The 789-nt window shown below is 52.7% G+C and overlaps 1 protein-coding gene across 1 annotated transcript in view; it reads left to right on the forward strand.

Moving 5' to 3' along the window:
- Nucleotides 1-789, forward strand: part of Endou (endonuclease, poly(U) specific) — a 25092-nt gene that overhangs the window by 16196 nt on the left and 8107 nt on the right. Inside the window, exon 9 of the mRNA XM_005353992.2 lies at nucleotides 579-721. Within this exon, the coding sequence (XP_005354049.1) occupies nucleotides 579-721 (143 nt within the window). The remainder of the gene's footprint in view (nucleotides 1-578; nucleotides 722-789) is intronic.

The following is a 789-nucleotide window of genomic DNA, read 5'->3' on the forward strand; positions in this document are numbered from 1 at the left end:
CCCCCCCCCCCCCCACAGCCACCCAACAGAAACTATGGGTACCATGTCCTCATCTGCTAGAGAGCAGATTTCCACCCCAAGTCCCAACAGTGAAGCCTCCAACACTGCCAGGGACAGGAGATAGAGGATACCACATCCAGCTGGGGGCCAAGGCCCTATTCTTAGACCATAGAACAAACCATGCATTTACTCCCTGCCTGAATGCCATCGTCACAGGGTGGCAGGGATGGCCACCCTGGCTAACTGAGCTAAACTTCATGTTTCATAAGAAACTTTTGCTGCCCTAGGCAGGGAAATAACTTGGGGCAATAAACTGGCCTCTTGCATGTGGAGGGCCACAGGGAACACTTGTTTGTTTCCCTGCACTCTGGGTTGATCACGTGGGTGTCACTCTGGCCTCATTGCCACTGATAGCTTCAGACAGTGGGTCTGAGTGGGATTTGGGCACTTTGCACGGTAGGCTGTCCCTCTGTCTGTTTAAAGTGTCTCCAGAAGGCTCCTCAAGAACCCCCATAAATACTAGCTGACTGACGGTGCCCGGTTCTATCACGTGACTTTTGCTGCCCTTTCTTCCGCAGTGGGATTCCTACCCTGATGTGCTCGCCATGCAGTTCAACTGGGATGGCTACTACAAGGAAGTGGGCTCAGCTTTCATTGGCAGCAGCCCTGAGTTTGAGTTTGCCCTCTATTCTCTGTGCTTCATCACCAGGCCAGGCAGAAAGTGAGTACTGGGGCGACCGAGAGACCAGAGCAGCAGGGGAGTTTCTGACCTCTGACTATATATATATA

Source organism: Microtus ochrogaster, chromosome 15 (assembly GCF_000317375.1).
Source record: "Microtus ochrogaster isolate Prairie Vole_2 chromosome 15, MicOch1.0, whole genome shotgun sequence".
Lineage (NCBI taxonomy): Eukaryota > Metazoa > Chordata > Mammalia > Rodentia > Cricetidae > Microtus > Microtus ochrogaster.